At 40.6% G+C, this 15,734-nt stretch overlaps 1 protein-coding gene across 3 annotated transcripts in view; it reads right to left on the reverse strand.

The window, feature by feature from the left end:
• asic4a (acid-sensing (proton-gated) ion channel family member 4a) overlaps positions 1 to 15,734 on the reverse strand; it is a 180,246-nt gene that overhangs the window by 87,127 nt on the left and 77,385 nt on the right. For all 3 annotated transcript variants that reach the window (XM_077537078.1, XM_077537077.1, XM_077537079.1), the window contains one exon: positions 3,937 to 4,821. In XM_077537078.1, the coding sequence (XP_077393204.1) occupies positions 3,937 to 4,512 (576 nt within the window). In that variant the 5' untranslated portion in view covers positions 4,513 to 4,821. The remainder of the gene's footprint in view (positions 1 to 3,936; positions 4,822 to 15,734) is intronic.

Consider the following 15,734-nt stretch of genomic DNA (forward strand, 5'->3'; position numbering starts at 1 on the left):
ATACAACTTTGAATTGCAACGTGATACGGTCCCTTTAAAGGGCAATCATGAAAGAGAGTCAGGGGGGTGGTAGCCCTGGTAGTGCGTGTCTATTTATTGGCCAACATCTATTTAATTTGAAAACAGTGCTTACACTCCTACTGATTAAAATTAAATACTTTAGAAAGCCTCTAATTAATTACATTGTCTTGGAGTCTCACCAGTCGTCATTAGACATTACTTTGTCAGGAAAAATGTGCTTAGAGCCCCTTAAGTGCTCCACTACAACCCGCTGCTCCAAACTGGTGAAATTTTGCGCAATTTAGAAAATGCTTGACTCCACGATGTGTGCTTTAGAGTTTGAAAAATAATAGAAGAAAACTTGTTTTGGGACTCTAAACATGGTGTGTGGAAAGGTGATTCACATGGAGAGCGAAAAAAAAAAGGAGAGCGTACTAAAAAACACACAATAGTCATATAAAACAACAACAACACACTATGCCTTGAGTGCAACAATATGTTCCGTCAGTTCACTTCAGTGGCAGAGAAAGCAGCATAAACGTGAATCCAGATTTTAATAGATTACCTCGCAAACTACCTCTTAGCTGTTTAGTTAGCTCCATGAATATATGCAGAAGGGATCTGTCCTTGCTGAGAGCAAAATCTAATAATGCATCAGCAAACACAACTAGGAGTCAGAGCAAACCAATCAAGAGCGCTATCCAGGAAAAAAAAACAAAACAAAAAAAAAAAAAACGCCAAAGGGCTTTCAGCTCATCTTTCTGACAGCTCCGCACAATAGATTTACAATTAAGCTGTGTTAGACTGGGAAGAAAAGTATTCTATTTATTCATGGCTCGTTGAATCAGCTTTTATCTTGTGTGATTAAACCAAGTCAACAATGTAATCTGTAATTAAAAAGAAGGCGTTATTACCTGTATTAAACAATCACAATGAGGAGAAAGGGTAAAATACATCCATTTTGTGTGCTAATATATTCCCTTCCATAAATTAGAGCAGCCAGACAAATGTTTGCAGACTGTGAGCTGTTGATTAATATGCACCTTTTGAAATGGACGGAGACTAATGGATTTCTGTTCATGAATAAGTCACATAAAAATGGAATGTAAAGATTCTGATATGATTTATTTTTTTTAAATAATAATGTCTATATGTCCCTCATAAGCAGCACATCCATGTGGCTATTGCTGAAATGAAACATCTGGCGCATGCACCCGTAATGATCAATAGGGAGAAAACACATTCCAACAAGCCAATCCATGAAGTGGATCCCCATGAGGGTAGAAGTAATGGCTGAGGTGCACTGGGTTTGTACAAGTTTGGATGTGATTAATAGGGCATCACTGCTAATAATGACTTCCTTCTATTTCCCGGCTCATAACAAATGGCATGAAAGCTTTTTTTTTATTTTTTTATTTTTATTTTTTTAAATTCCTACAAAAACACCCGTGCTTCCAGCTCACACTATTCCCTGACCATGCTTGCCGTAACACTTCAGCCACGTACCCAAGTCCGAACTCGGGAGTACGTGATTTGTCAGGCGTGGAGGCAAGCAAGCAGCCTGTAACAAATCTAAGCGACAGCCTCCCAAAATGCAGATACACTCGATCACAAGGCTGACAAGAGAGGAAACAAGCAGCTTCGGGAGCCGATGAAGTCACCCGGAGTCCAAGAAAGTGCTAATAGACGCTTCACTGACTGACATGTGACTGACATTTACGACATGACACATGAAATACAAGTGGGACGGATGCTGCTTATGGCACAAGATCAAACTTTAAAGCAATATTGTCACTACAAACTGCTTTTTCTCCCTTTGCGAGGGGTCGAATGTACTTTAGCCTGTCGGTGCACCTAAAACACGTAATTAACTGTGACGTTAGGTAATCCCCATTTAAGAAATGGATGTGCATGAGTAAGAGAAAGAAAAACAATGAATTATTTGTGTGTTCATTTGAAAAATAAATTAAAGGCAGTGCACAGCCTTCGCCGTATCAATATTGAACACACGCTGTAAAGACTTGACACACGCGCTTTATCAACACTAAAGCAATTGCATATTCCGAAAAGATGAGGGAATCCATCTCCTGTGAGGATAGTGCCTTTAATAACTACTGTCGAAAACAAGAAACGCTCTCTCCCTCTCTCTCGCTCTCTTCCTCTACCACACACAAACACTCACTCGCACGGAGATTGTTTCATCCCTTTTAGTCAATCTGGCTAATGCAAAAATCATGTATATCTGTCTTTAAATATTTAAACTCAACAGCAGCGCGATTGAAATACAACGTTGAAGACACATTACTCTCTCAGAAGGGAGAGGGAGCGCAACAGAGAGGAAAAACACGAGACGGGGCTATTTTTGACGACAATTCTATTTGCCGCGCGCTCTCACGGCGCATCAGAGGAGGGTTTGCTGGGGAAAAGTACGCGCATGCCACATGCGGCAGCTTTTTGTTTTGGTCTTTTGATAGCAGCCTCAGATATTTGTCATAGTTGACGGCGGCAGAGACTGAAACGCTCAATTGGAGTGGAAACACTGTTGCTGCGTTAAACTTAGTGAGACGAGAGGTGGCTCACTGATGGAGCTTGAGTCATGAATCATGTATGAAGAAACGGATCATAGGGACCACTTGCACTCTGGAGATGATGACACACACGCATACGCACACAGGTGATGCCTCCCTTTCCCTTCCACGTGAGCTGGTTTTGTATGAACGGGATGAGACTTTCAAAAACGGTTCTCGGAAAATGTGCAATTAAAGCACAAGTGTCAAACTCCGGTCCTCGTTGGCCACTATCCTGCAGGATCCTTTCAGGATTTCTCTCCTCCAACACACCTGATTCAAATCATTAATCAATCCTGCACGTTTTTAGATGTTTCCCTTAATATGAGTCAACTCATTCCTAAATCAAATGATCAGATCACTAACAATCCGATCGAATCATGTGTGTTGGAGAGGGGCTCATCAACTTGATCAGCTTGTTAATAAATCGGATCATTTGAATCAGGTGTGTTGGAGGATAGAGGATAGACAATGATTGGGATAAATAATAAGCTGATCATTTGAATCAGGTGTGTTAGAGGGGGAGATATCTCAAACATGGGTAGTGGGAGGATCATGTTTGAGGTCTTTCTTCTCCAACACAGCTGATTCAAATAATCAGCCCATCATCTATCCTAATCATTTGAATCAGGTGAGCTGGAGAAAGGAGACATCTCAAATATGATCCTGCCCCTATCCTGCACAATTATATGTTATCTCTAATCATTTGAGTCAGGTGTGTTGGAGGATGGAGGATAGACAATGATTAGGGTCAATAATAAACTGATCATTTGAATCAGGTGTGTTGGAGGGGGAGATATCTCAAACATGGATAGTGGCAGGATCATGTTTGAGGTCTTTCCCTTCTCCAACACACCTGATTCAAATAATCAGCCCATCATCTATCCTAATCATTTGAATCAGGTGAGCTGGAGAAGGGAAACATCTCAAACATGATCCTGCCCCTATCCTGGCACAATTATATGTTTCCCTAATTATTTGAATCAGGTGCATCAGGATCATTAAAGATCTGATCATTTGATTCAGGTGTGTTGGAGGAGGGAAACGACTTAAACAGGACCAGAGTCATTAATGAGCAGATCATTTGAATCAGGTGTGTTGGAGGAGGGAAACATCTAAAACACACGTCAGTTTGACACCTGATTCAAATGATCAGCTTATGATCCTTATCATTTGAATCAGATATGTGAGAGGAGGGAAACATCGCAAACATGCAGGACAGCGGCCATGGAGAACCAGAGTTCGACATGTGTATTAAAGCAATGTAAGATATATTTCCCCATGAATTGCCTTCATAAAGTTCAGCTCACGCGGCGGTGGAATCTGGTCCGAGAACGTGTGAGAACTTTGAGAAACTTTCCCCACTCACCACAGTGAAGTCGTCCGCCGAGCAGTTCTGCCCGCTGAAGTTGCAGCTCATGAGCATCTCGTCCAGCTGATGTCCCGTCCTGTTGAATATGTCCTGCATGTCAGGGGCAGGGTACATCAGATCGGTGGGCTTGTGCCCGTCCCTGTTTTTGGGGGGCAGTCCCGTCAGGTTGGCCAGGTGATAGATGTCGGCATCGGTGAGCGCGGAGAAGCGAAAGCGGTTGATGTTGCAAATGGTCACGGCGGGGAAAACCATCTCCGGGGTCGCCTCTTCGTTCAGGGCTGTGACGTGCGGGTGCTCCAGGTAGGAGATGGCACATTTCGCCGCCTGGTATACAAAGAGTGCCAGCGAAGTGAGGAAGGCAAGAGCCCACAGAGTCTGCCGGATACCGAGTCGTCCAGAGACAAAGATGTGATTAATCCCATGTAGGGAGCAGGAGTTTGCAAACCCAGCCAAGTCCTTGGCCGGAGGTGCGCAGCTCTCCTCGATCAGACTCTCCTTGTCCCCATCCTGCTTGTTTTTCTGCTTCTCATCCTCCTCTGCAAACTTGATTTTGCAAACAAATTCGATAGGCATGGGGGCAGCCAGGTCTGCGATTGTTTTTTTGTTTTTTTTTAATAGCAGCTATCAAGCCCCGGATCACCTCCTCCTTTGACTCCCTTGCCGTTTGTGCTCCGAGCAAGAAACAACTCCAGAAAGAAGAGCGAACCGGAGAAGAGTCTGCTGCTGCTGCTGCTGCCGTTGCTGCCTGCGCTGTGTCTGATAGTGCTGCTGCTGCTTCCTCTACCGCGGCTCCTTGTGACCAGAGCGCTGCTGCTGCTGCTCTCAACGCTTGTCTCACTACTTGATCAGCTCACACGCGCTCGCTTATCAGCCGTAATACAGCTGTCAACAAAGAGAAAAAAAAAAAAGATAAATAAATAAACACCTTGAACCGACGCAAGTAAATGCAGCGCACAGTCGGGCTAAAATAAGAACAGAGTGATTAATAATTCATAAGAAGGTAGCGTGGTGATTATTTCCCCTTCAGTGGCGCAAGTTGCAACTTGCTGTGGTCATCCATGTGATTGCCACAGACAACCCCCGACCTCACACACACACAGCCTAGTCACCTTGTTCGGGCGGCGCTTCCACTTTACGACAAGAACAAAAGGATACTGTCAAATGTTGCCACAAACATTCATTGTTTGATTTGAATTTTAAGTGCCCCAATATATCACAAAAAGTCTCTGGAAAAGGTCTAATACATCTGTCAGAAGAGATTATTTGGTTTGTTAGTTAGCAGGACGCAAAGACAGGAATGATTTTCATGAAACTTTGTAGAGGGTTTGGATGTGATCTGATAAAAATGCTGGTCGAGGAATTCATTTCCACGGCTCAATGTAACTGCCCCTCTGTAAATGTTCTCTTTTTTTCCTCTTCATTACTTGAAACGGAATCCAGTGAGTGACGCACTTGGGCGTCCGGCGTGAGTCTCTCGACTGTGGATGCTCTGGTACTCCCAGATTGTGGCGCTCTGAAGAACCAAACAGCACATTCCAACAAGTTTCAGCACATTTTCGAACGCACTTCAAGAATCGATCTGCCACTATCCATCGATTTTTAAGAAAAATATTTTTGTACAATTTATGGCTCTGTGCTGTTAATGGCCCCTTTTTCCAAGATGGCAAACCAAATTATGCAAACACCAGGCACAGCCCTAATGCACGCTTTTCCCTTTGAGATGGTATTAGTCATGCGGGTCACATCACAAGGGGGTGTGACCGCAAGAGAGAAGTCCCATTTAAATGTGAATTAAACCATTCGGACCACTCCTGCTGATTCCAGATCAGAATTTGAAAGGCAACAGGGAACCGCAAATCTATAATGGTCGCAAAAGAAACCTGTGCCAAGTGCCTACATACTTTCGTCCAGTCTTGGTAGTGACCCTTCGCCGCAGTTATCGTGCCAAAACTCAGAGATGGCAATTGTAGTCTGTTAAAAACAAAGGGATCTATTCACTAAGAATGGGCTGCTTTCCGGTAATAGCGTGAAATATTGCACCACAACTTCATCCGCAGTCTGCGCCCAGTTACCCACTTATTCACTAAGGATATTGCTCTAATCATATACCGGCGCAAACAGGCCCACAAAACTGACAGCTGGGAGCAAATTTGCACCTTATTTACCACACATGGCAATGGATTTGCGCCAAGAACATGGTTGTTATAGTAACAGTTGCGAGAAAGATGACATTATCAGAAAGCGAGGTTGGACCGAGAGTAAGCGTCTATAGCGCCATTAAGCTGTACAGAGCAGAGAGGACGACGACGTCATTCATTCATAAAGTACAAATTATTGGTGCGATCGTTTTTTAAAAATATCTTTTCAGTGGTTGGCGTGGGCTTACAGTATGCATCTGGCACGTAAAAATGATCGCGCTCTCTCTCTCTCTCTCTCTCTCTCTCTCTCTCTCTCTCTCTCTCTCTCTCTCTCTCTCTCTCTCTCTCTCTTTCTCTCTCTCTCTGCGTGATCAGACAGAGAGGGCCATGCACCATGCCATGCACTGCTGTCATGATCCCGGGATCGAGGTTGCGGCAGGTTTATACATGCTTTCCATAAACGGTATTTGCGTCACGCAAACTCCGTGTGGCTATTTAGTGAATTAGACGTTGTATATCAATGAGTCTCATATTCATTGGGGTGGACATATTTTGTCTCAAATGTATGCAAATTACCTCATTTACATACGCACAGATAACACCGGCGCACCAGGGCGCAATCTGTTTGGCAGCGCACTTCGTGATGGATTTCCCCATCTGCGCGTGTCTAGTGAATTAGGCACTCCCGGATTCCTCCATTTTTACCGGTTAGCGCCCTGCAAAGGCGACACAAACCTTTAGTGAATAGGCCCCAAAATGACCAATAAGAGAAAATATGAGTGGTCACAATAAATGGCTTAAATTGAACTAAAGCCATATGAAATGTTAAACTTACAGCAAATTGAAGCCAGTGAAGAGATTCATCATGTTACAGCAGTAGTTTTTTTTTTATGTTTTAAAGGGGATACATTATAGAAAATTGACGTTTTAATGGGTTGTACAGTGTACAAATAGTTTGGAGCTCCAGACTGCCCGCATATCCATCAAGTGTGAAATTGAACAACCAAGTAAATATTTTGTTATTTGCTTATGTCTGAAAATGTGTCTGTGAATGTTGTGTGTACCACACACGTATATTTTCTCCATGGGTAAAATATATGTTCTTGTCTTCATTCAGTATTTATTATGATGTACTCAACAAAAGACAGAGACAAGATCATGAGACATAGGAAGCTGCTGATATCTATTTAAATGCCACCCTGCCAACTTTATCTGATACACATGCTGTGTTATCCGACGGCGTTATGGATATTGTATTGCGCGAGGTGACCATGTTTCAGCTTCGCCTCTGGCAGCAGGCACGGTGTTTTATGTGGCTATTCCCACAAGATGCTGGGCTTATTTACAGTCGCACAGAGGGAACCGAAGCTCAGAGTACATGCCATGGCTGAATATCAAATGAAATAAAAACATACAGCCACATCTGGCACATAAAAACCTGAAGGACTCGCGGAGTGGATGGCATTCTAACACGTGTCCAAACCGATCTTACTCAGACGCGGGGGCTTTTCTCGTTCAGGCCCCCCAAAAAATGAGACTGAATGAATGAAATGTGACCTTCAAGTTATTTGTGTCTGTCATTTTGCACAACCATTTTTTACAGTGCAACTTTTGGTTGAATGCCGAAGCCATTTAGCAATTCCATGCGTGAATACGATTTCTCCTTTTGATACAAAAGTATCAGCACTGAATGAATATGTGGACAGAAAGTAAAAAAAAAAAAAAAGTTGAAAACTGCTCACTTTAGTGCATTTATCGGGGAATGAAATAAAAGAGAAGTGGAAGATATGGATGGATTATATGCTCCCAAGAGAAGCAGCTGATTATCATCTTGTTCAGAAAGCTCCATCTATTGGACGTGTGCGTTTAATTGCCGCAGTGCAGCTTTCTTGCTTAAGCCAGAAGTAGACACATGACTTGCATGACCAATAATTATCAACACCCATCCTTTTTATATACCGCAATCCTAATCCAAGCTAACGTCACAGGACTGACAATTAATGGGATTATGGTATTTTAATTTGTTTGATGGATATTTTAGTTAGACTGAGAAAACAAGAACAACATTTCATGTGAGAGTGCTGGACAAAAAAAATGTCACTGTGAATATAAACAGTCACACAAATCATCAAAAGTTGAGCGCCGAACAAATTTACATATCTTCACAAACAAATATAATAACCAATTGCACTCTCAAGATGAAAAGTTTTACATTTATTGACCAGATGTACAAAAAAAAATGCAACTAATTGCGGTACAGCTGTGGTAGATAAACAATTCATCGCAGATTAATAGTGGGAAGAAATAAAAGTCCAACTATGCATAAAATATTTGTCATTTGTCATCCAAACTTGAACACATGTCCAGGGAACAAGTCATCAAGTTTTATGTATTCATTTATCTATCCATGCTATTGCAATAATTTGAAATGACTGCAGTAAGATAAAACTGAACTGTTTTGTACTTTTGGAACGTGCGTACACGTGCCTCATTTTCTGATGGAGGTGAGCTCGAAGGGGGGGAAAAAAAAAACGCTTTCCACTCATTACAATTCAGTCAGAAAGGTGCAGCCGCAAGATATGCCTTCACTCTGATGTATTTGGCACACAAATATGATACATTTGGTACACAATCAGCTCAACTTTTCCGACCTGCCGGCGTGTGGCTTCCATTCGACAGGTATTAATGTGGCGAAAACAAATAATGACGACGTAACGCAACAGAGGACGCTGCTGCCTCAGCACCAACACGCGCAGGTATCGGTGGTCAAACAGAAAGCCCGGCTATGTACAGCCAAGGGAAATATCAAATTTGCATAAAAGCCACTAAATATTGTATTTCTTGTTGTTCTCTGCACCCCATGTTTGAAGGAAGGCAGTTGTGTCGACTGCAGAGCGCAGGCTGATATTTGCTCTTTTTTTTTCCTCAAGCAAACACCATAGGTCACGGCTCAGTAAAAGGAACATTTATATCCAGTTGTTACCATTTGATAATGAAATGCATTGAATGTTGCTAGGGCCTTCTGTACAGTGGGTAATACATTATATATATATATATATATATATATATATATATATATATATATATATATATATATATATATATATATATATGTTAGGGGTGTTAAAATTAGTGCTTTAATTTTGAGTTAATGTAAAGTTCCTTTAACGCCACTTATCCTTTTTAATGCGAGAATAATGACCCAGTAAATTTAATAATAATGCTTATTTTAAAAATGTGCAAAATTACTATTACTATTACTATTACTATTAAAGTTACTTCATGTTAAAGATTAGACAGGTCTTCATATGAAAAGAAAAACATACTGAGCTGCCACCAACTTTTTACAAATGCAATTATGCCATCTAGTGGCAGAAAATGGCCGATACCGATACTCAGACCCTCAGTACTCACCGATACCGATACCAGTAGTACATTTTGACAAATAAAAAAAATCACTAAAAGATATTTTTAAACAAATATATTTCCTTTAATTTTGACCAAAAAAACTGCACAGTCACTCTTCAATAGTCTTCACACTCAAAATAAAACACAAAAAGGCTCTTTTAGTTTAAGATTCACAATTTTGAAGTATTTCCAAACCGGTGAAGTTTTGGTGAAGAATTGCTGCTGGTACCTGGTATCGGTACTCTCCCATCCCTAATATATATATATATATATATATATATTAGGGGTGTGAATTGCCTAGTACCTGACGATTCGATTCGTATCACGATTCACAGGTCACGATTCGATTCGATACCGATTAATCCCGATACGAATTTATAAGTCGATTGTTGCGATTTTTTTCATTCAAATTTAGAAAATACTAATCAGTAAGCTTGTAGAGTGTAAGATTTATATGAAAATGTATTATTTATTTATCTGAAATTTCAGTCTTATAGAGGTTGTAATCTGTTTCATGTTTGAACAGCATTAAAATAAAATATTAAGGCTTAATGTTCCGTTCATATAACATTCTTCCATGCTCAAGGTGTGAATCCTAAAAAAAAAAAAAAATAAAAAAAAAAAAAAAAAAATCGATTCTGCCGATTATTGAATCGATTCGAGAATCGCGCGATGTAGTATCGCGATATATCGCCGAATCGATTTTTTTTTACACCCCTAATATATATATATATATATATATATATATATATATATATATATATGGATCAAAACCCAAAATTACTTTCAGGAAACCATTAATGTTGCATCATCAAAGACAGCGAGTCATTTTCAACACTTTTAAATTACACCAACGCGTGTGGGCTGATCAGAATTATAGATTTGTGGAAAAATGCTTCTGAGCGGATCTGTGAGGAAAAAATAAAAAATAAAATAAATCACCCAGCACTACACGATAATCGCTCAGGATAATATTTCAGACACACCTGATAATCAGGCGCTTTCTGATTTTGATTGCAAGAGAGTGAAGAAAAAAAAAAACCACTCAAATTTGCCCAGATTGTTGCTATGTGTTTACCTCCCTTTAGAAACAGCCTCCATCTCCATTCAGTTCTCAGGCAGCCCTTTTCTAACAAGCACATTTTGAAAAGACTCCACATGAGTGGAATTACAGTCCAGTCGGTCAACTCATTAGAAATGCAAGGCTTCAAATTTTGTTTACACCAAATGATCAAGCTGCGGGTGGGCGGCATGACCGCAGGTGTTGAGACAGAAGGATCAAAGGAAGCCATTGAACGTGGACACACGCGGCGGTTCAAACGCATGTGAAGATGTTCAACTAGCTCGAACGTACTGAGTGCAAAGGAGAATTTGCAGTCACCACTTCATTTTAACTGTAGAACATTTGAGTTTGACTGGCGCTTTCATCTCAATGGAAGTGCTGAAATGACTTGGGAGGTAACGTATCAGCTTGCCGAGATTGGACATGGTGTGCTTCGGTGGTTTAGTGCAGCTTTTGAGAGCATGAATTTTGCTACCCATGCTCTAATAGCAGATGAAAGTCAGAGGATCCGCTTCCTAATGAGAGCTTTCATTACGGCTCTTCTAACTCCTGTAGGATTTCATGTGTATTCATTCTCTATATATGTAAGAACACACAGCCCAAAGGGAAGAGAAACCGACCCGAGCTTGTGAAGTGGACTGAGGAATTGCCATGCTTTGCACACGAGTGCAAAGAGCAGGGTTCAATGATTTTCGATGGCCCCGAGCGTTGTGTCTCTTCAAGTCAGCAAGCTGCTGGATGCAACAAAGTCACATTTTTTGCTACTCAGACGCCGCATTAAATGTTGAGAACTAAATTATTAAAGAAAAGAAAATAAGCACAGTGAATGTGACCAGCATGTCATTTACTATCAGTGAGCAACAAACTACAGAATACACCAGAAAATTTGACACAAATCATATCCCCTACAGTGATTGCATTATAGCTAGTACACTCAGGGGCCTATTCACGAAAGGTTTGCGTCGTCTTTGCATGGCGCTAACCGGTAAAAATGGAGCAATCCGGGAGCGCCTAATTCACTAAACACGCGCAGATGGGGAACTCCGTCACTAAGTGCGCTGCCAACCAGATTGCGCCCCGGTGCGCCAGTGTTATTTGCTCGTATGTAAAATAGTTAATTTGCATGCATTTGACACAAAGTATGCCCACCCCAATGCAAATGAGACTCATTGATATGAAGCGTCTAATTCACAAATGCCAGCGCAACCTGCCGCACCCTCGGTCCCACGGTAGCAGTGCATGGCATGTGCACGTCGCTCTTTGGGTGATCACGCAGAAAGAGTGAGAGTTTGAGAGAGAGAGAGAGAGGGAGGGGGACATTTTCTATGTTGGTTCAGGACACATAACGTAACCCAGGCTGATCGGCAATGGCGGGGAGGCATTTTCCGATCATTTTTACGTGCCAAATGCATACTGTACGCCCACGGCAACATCTGAAAATATATTTTTTTAAAAGCGATCGCACCAATAATTTGTACTTTATGAATGAATGACGTCGTCGTCGTCCTCTCTGCTCTGTACAGTTTAATGGCACTATAAACGCTTACTCTCGGTCCAACCTCGCTTTCTGATAATGTCATCTTTCTCACAATTGTTACTATAACAACCATGTTCTTGTGTGGTAAATCAGGTGCAAATTTGCTCCAAGCTGTCAGTTTTGTGGGCGTGTTTTCGCCGGTATATGATTACAGCAATATCCTTAGTGAATAGGTGGGTAACTGGACGCAGACTGCGGGTGCAGTTGTGGTGCAATATTTCATTTTTTTTTTTTTAAGGAAAGGGGGTTCTATAACTCAAAAACTTGACGTGTTAATCGGAGTGCAACGGTTTCAGATTTTGGTGTACGATTATCATGTGAGAAAAAAAAAACGGTTTTACGGTTATTCTATAGACATAAAAAAAAAATCAGCATTTTTGAAAATATATATTTTTAACAACAATAAATGTAAAAAAATGTTACTGCCTTTTAAAACAAATACAGCATATTGGACATAGATGGGCACATGCTCTTAAATTAGGGCATGGGCACTGCATATAAGAAGTGGATGGTATGTACGCTCGTTTTCTTTCATCTTAAAAAAAAAATCATCTTTTTCTTTCATCTTTCAATTTCTTTCCATTTCAATCATGCTTACCGAGATCAGTTTTTCAACTGCAGAAAAAAAAGCCTGTCATTGACCAAGCATGACAAACATGAGGGCCACAATAATTTTTTATAAAACATGCATTCTTTAATTTTCCTTCCCACGTGTGCTAAATAAGTCATTTTGCAAACGAAGCAGTCCTATATTATGCTGTTTGTATGAGGGAGAGTTCCAGCATTATTCCTAATGGTCTCGAGGTTTAACGCAATCCCGGCTTGATACAAATGCAGCCTTCCTTAATGCTGTTAATTCCATCTGTTTTTCTGCTTTGCTAAGTCAAAACGTCAGGGGGCGTCTAATATTGATCTAATGCTGAATTTTAAAAAGTTGGCTGCTGTCAAAGGGCATCCAATAATCAACTTGGAAAAATAGCATAAATCGGGTTTTAAAGTGAAGGTCACTGCAGAGAAGCAAAAGTGAGGCAAATATTAATACCCTCATACAGACCGGGCATTTGATCAATGCATGGAATAGCAAATCACAAATTTATTTTTTCTTCGGTGTCATCCAAATTTGTCACACTTAACATGAAGTCACAATTAAGAAGTTGAAGTTGTGAAGTCATGGGCAAAGTAATAAACAGCCATTTTGCAACAATTCTCCAGAACACGTTTATGCTGGCAGATGTGTAAGTGTACACAATAGATGAAAATAATCCGATTTGTTAATTAGCGAGGTTTCAGAATTGCTAGTTGGGAAAAGGCTAATTATAAGCGAGAGATTGGCTAAATGGGGAATTAACCCTGTCATTAAAAAGTTGTGCTTAGTGGATTTTGTTTTCCAGTCCTTTCCTGTTGCACAGGATATCTTTCGTCTTGAGGACAATTTCAGAATTTAACTGCATGGTGTATTACATAAAGATTGTTATTTTGCCAAGTGCAAGAGTGAGAAGGTGAGAGGTGTTGTATTCACTCCTGTTAGTTGATTGCTTTGTCTGTCTCTTAGCAAGAATTTGCAGAACCCTAACCAAGAATGGAAACGGTGCATTCTGAATGACATTCTGCCACTCTCCTTCAGCAACTTTTCATTATTATCACATTTTCGGAAGGCGCTGTATAAAGGTGAGGAAATATTTTAGTTTTTTCTGTCTTGGCGTCGCTCTCCTGGCTGCCATTTGCCAATCTTTTTAAAATATTTTTTTAATGGTCTGTGCACCTATAATTTAGCATTTTTAGAGCATAAGTGTACGCTTTTGCTAGTTTTGATGTACTTTTGTTTTCCGCATCATTTTAGGTTCACCGATTGCCATATGTTGATGACATAATCAAATATCATGTTATCCGTACTGTCTGTCACATTGGCAGATTTCCAATTGTTCATCCATGATTTGGAATTGATTCAAATATCAAGGCAGCATCGAAAACAACTACTACTAAATATTTCATTTCTCAGTGTTTGCAAATTGACATTTAACACTGGACATAAAAATGTACTTTTGATTCTAGTCAGTGTCGGACAGATGGGAACGTACGGATGGGGTAGGAAGCCTTGAAGGTAACGCCGACCCCTTTCCCCTCCCCATCAGCTGCACCAACAACATGCCACTCGCATCACGGGCCCGACCCATCCTCGACTCTGACAGAAGCTCACCTGCCCCGCAGCCCCGAGAACGTCAGACTTTGCTCCTGCGCCAGCTGGAGAACAGCCTGCGCCACAAGCCCCTTCTGGGAAATCGTTCTTAACAAATACACTGCTTCATGTCGCTGGCGTCGGGCGCAAAACTTGCATCTCCAAAACCATCACTTTTCAGGAATCCGCACCAAAATGGCATGTTCACATTGAATCATCAAAGACAGAAAGACATTTATAACATTACAGTATTTTATTTTGTAACTTGCAAAAATAACATACCCACATTGGGACTAACTGACAGTATCAATTTTACTGATTTGACCAAATTTGGGCATAGCAGGTTTCGTAAAGGCGTACAAATTATCTGTGGAAAAAAAAATCTGCCACTAAATTAGACTTATAAGAAATCACAGCATCTGAGGAAAAACAACCAATGAGAAACAGAAGCCGTGACTGACGAGGTGTCAATCATGTCAACCTTCAGAAAATAAAAAAACAGAAGAAGAGCAAAGTGCAGCTAAAAGAAGCCATGGGGGTAATTTGCAACATTTCCGCTTGATGTTTATCACCTCTTTTTGATTCAAACTGATTATACATTAAAAAATAAAAATAAAATAAAACTCCAGTAACATTTTGGCTTGATCTTATGTACAGCATTTTGTTACAGCTGTGGTTGTTTTTAAAGTGATTTACACATAAAGTTGACTGAGTTATTATAATGCTCCTTTACGAAGAAGTCATGCTAACAACTTAGCAGCCATGACTAACTGTGACATGCTAATGCTAGCTTAGAATTGCTAGCCCTGTTTTGTTAAAGGTTGATATGCATACTCTGTGACTCTTTGTCTTTGTTTTAAAACGGAATTTATATTAACTCATTTGCTCCCAAAAACATATAAATATGTCCCAGACATATTTATACATTTTTTGAATGTTTTTTTGCTTTGTTTTTTTATGCTAGAGCATACAGAAGGCTTTGATGCAGCCTCTCAACTGCAGAGAACGGGTGAAACAATGGTAGAAATGACAAAAACGGCCGGCAGGTGGCAGCAGAGTATGAGATGTTGAAAAGGAGCTGATTTCCCCACAATTCAAAACAGCAGTCATTATGCAGCCTTGGCTAACATTGACTTGTTTACACTGCTAATGCTAGCTTAGTATTGCTAGCACTGCTGTTCTGTTGAAGTTGGACATGCGTTCTCTGTGACAGTTTCATATATATATTTTTTTATACATCAGGCTTGTCCATCTTAGTGTGGGGTTTTTAGTCAGCGACTCACTTGGTGGGACGAATTAGTGAAGTGGAGTCAAATCATGCTAGCAGTTTTAACACTGCAAACTCCCACATTTTCTGTCATCTATATGTGTAGGAATAATTGTAAATAAATTATCATACATTTGCTGTAATGAGGAACTGCTTCTGCTTGCAATGAAGAATGTTTTGCTTTGCACTCACATTCACATAGTCCG

This window comes from Festucalex cinctus, chromosome 11 (genome assembly GCF_051991245.1).
Source record: "Festucalex cinctus isolate MCC-2025b chromosome 11, RoL_Fcin_1.0, whole genome shotgun sequence".
NCBI lineage: Eukaryota > Metazoa > Chordata > Actinopteri > Syngnathiformes > Syngnathidae > Festucalex > Festucalex cinctus.